Source organism: Salvia splendens, chromosome 18, assembly GCF_004379255.2.
Source record: "Salvia splendens isolate huo1 chromosome 18, SspV2, whole genome shotgun sequence".
NCBI lineage: Eukaryota > Viridiplantae > Streptophyta > Magnoliopsida > Lamiales > Lamiaceae > Salvia > Salvia splendens.
Window position 1 is genome coordinate 22834313 of NC_056049.1, and position 2497 is coordinate 22836809.

Consider the following 2497-nt stretch of genomic DNA (forward strand, 5'->3'; position numbering starts at 1 on the left):
TTTATAGATTAATAAATATTAACAATTACCTGCAGGCTTGCAAATTGTATTTAAATAATATATGTATCTATATTACTATAAGAAAGGGATACGAAAGTGCACAAGCCTTAATTTCACAGTTTCTGCTCAAATTAACAATCCAGCATCACAATAAAATTTAGCATGAAAAGTACTAGTAATTTAAATGACTCATTACAATAATCACCTATGGTGTGTTGAAACTAGAGAATAGCACAAGAATGTAGACGAAAAAAATGAACTAACAGCAGATATGAATTGAGAAAAGCAGCGGTGGATTCAATTCATTGATAAAGGATAAAGTAATGTATTCAAAACATAGAACATATAAGCAATGTCCAAAACTGATAATAGAAGATCCTTAAGAGGTATGGGCGTGTCCCTCCTCTGCAGCAGCTTCAAATGTCTCACCAGCTACAAGTTCTGGTACATCGTCATCGTCATCTTCTGCAGCACCAGAAGCCGCACCAGCCGGCATCTGCTTCTGGAACTGTTCTGCTAATTTTTTCAAGTTCTCCAAGTTATCCGGGCCTGGCAAATTGTACAAACGTTATTTTCAATATAGATTATTGCCGAAATGTGGATACGAGATACAAGATGAAAGAAAAAAAAAACTACACTTACCCAATTGATTGATAATTTGAGGAAGGATGTCCTGCAATTCTGAAAGGCCACAAAAAAATACAGATTAATTAATTAGATAAAGAGGTTTTGAACTTAACCGAACAGGGAAAAAGAAATAACGAGCATCAGGAAAACAAGGCACACTATCATGTTATATGGATTTGTGGTTCAACCACATCAATAATATAACGTAGATTTCAAGTCGAGAACGAAACATACTCTTGTTCTGAGGAGTGCCGCTAACAACCCAGGTGTTGGCTGAAATAGATGCTTGCACTGAAAATAACAAAAGGTTAGACAAAAAAGTTAAAAGAGAATAGACAGATGGAATGCAACAAAATTGGGCAAAGTTAAAACTTAAATCCAGTAGTTCACACCTTTAGGGTTGACAAACTGTATAACTACATCTTCCTTGAAGATATTAACTTCCTCAATTGCAGGTATGGCATTCACTCCTATTCTCTTTAAGGTACTTTGAAGCCTCTTGTCATCTGTTGTGGTCGTCTTGTGAACAGACTTCTTCTTTCTGCAAACCAACAAATAACTTCTTTAAGAAACACAAACAGAGAAAAGTTGAAAAGACAACAAATTGAATACTATTGCTGCATAATATCAAGAACAAACCTTCTCATTGTACCCTTCCCCCCGGTCCGGACCGAACCGGCCATCTTCATTAATTTCTCGACATTCATCTGTGACGAACAACATGATGAGTTGGTGAAAACAGTAAAGTTTTGTATTGAATATAGTAGTATATTTTTATAGCAATTAGAACATGCCAAAAAATCACAGTAGCCAAAGAGAAGCTTTCCAACAACCTCATGTTCTAGAAAGACGAAACCAAATTCATCATGGACCACATTTTCAGCTAAACCAATAGCATAACCACCAATAAAAGAGAAGGAAGAACACATCAGGCAATCGGAATAAAATCAACTCTAGAAGCCCATCACCTTTGACTATAAATAAACAGAGCAATGCTAATTATTCAGCAGGAAAAGTGATAGATCAGTCAACACAAAAAACAGCCATAAAAAATACAGCAATTTCAATTGAAGAAAACAAGAGCAGTGTATGAAAGCATAGAGCATCCAGCATCAAATTGGCCAACAGATATATCAAATAAAGTAAAATCGGAAGCATAAAAGAGAAGGTGTGAATGCAGAAATGGAGAAGAAGGAAGAGTAATTACCTCTGCGAAAATGTGAAGGGGTGGGAGAGAGAGACCGCAACAGGGAAACAAAGGATAACAATAAAACCCTAGCGGCTACCGCCTACTTCAGTTTGCAAAAACCACAAAACTTTATCTATATCTACCACTATATATATGCGCCAGCTCAGCTAATCTTTATACGGCATCACTTTACATATGAGTAGGAGTATTATTTATGTTATCACTATTTATTTTATAAAAAATTATTCTTTAAAATAATCTTTCATGTAATAAAAAATGATCTTATTTTTCCATTTGAATTAATCCACTAAAATTAGTCTATATATATTTCCCAAAAATGTTCTTGTTCTCTTCTTTTCAACTCTATTTATTAATTTTGTAATTTATTCGTATCTAGATTATGTTTTATAGACAAATAAAGTACTCACTCCGTCCCAAGTTACTTGAGTCGTATTCCATTTTAGAATGTCCCAAATTACTTGAATCATTTCTCTTTTTGGCTAAAAACAAAACATCTAATTTCACTTACTTTATTCTTTCTTTTATTTACTTTCTCTCATCTCTCCAACTTTATTCTTTCCTCTACCTTATTTTATCTTTATTTAACTAACTAAACACAACTTTCTTAAATCTTGTGTCAAAAAGAAATGCTTCAACTTATTTTATCTTTATTTAACTCAT

The 2497-nt window shown here is 33.7% G+C and overlaps 1 protein-coding gene across 1 annotated transcript; it reads right to left on the reverse strand.

The window, feature by feature from the left end:
• Window positions 1-276: 276 nt before the first annotated feature.
• LOC121775726 (nascent polypeptide-associated complex subunit beta-like) lies at window positions 277-1961 on the reverse strand. The gene is made up of 6 exons (XM_042172759.1): window positions 1835-1961; window positions 1267-1334; window positions 1020-1168; window positions 862-918; window positions 643-681; window positions 277-549 (listed from the first exon to the last, which is right to left on the reverse strand). Exons 2-6 carry the CDS (start codon window positions 1332-1334, stop codon window positions 380-382), a joined length of 483 nt encoding a protein of 160 aa, XP_042028693.1. The 5' UTR covers window positions 1835-1961; the 3' UTR covers window positions 277-379.
• Window positions 1962-2497: the final 536 nt, after the last annotated feature.

Excerpts from the sequence above, each read along its gene's own strand:
- LOC121775726 (XM_042172759.1), bottom strand. The coding sequence starts at position 1,334 with ATGAATGTCGAGAAATTAATGAAGATGGCCGGTTCGGTCCGGACCGGG. Across the intron at positions 1,169-1,266 it reads GGGAAGGGTACAATGAGAAG|AAAGAAGAAGTCTGTTCACA; the intron begins GTTTGTTCTTGA and ends GTTGGTTTGCAG. Across the intron at positions 682-861 it reads CGGCACTCCTCAGAACAAGA|AATTGCAGGACATCCTTCCT; the intron begins GTATGTTTCGTT and ends GTGGCCTTTCAG.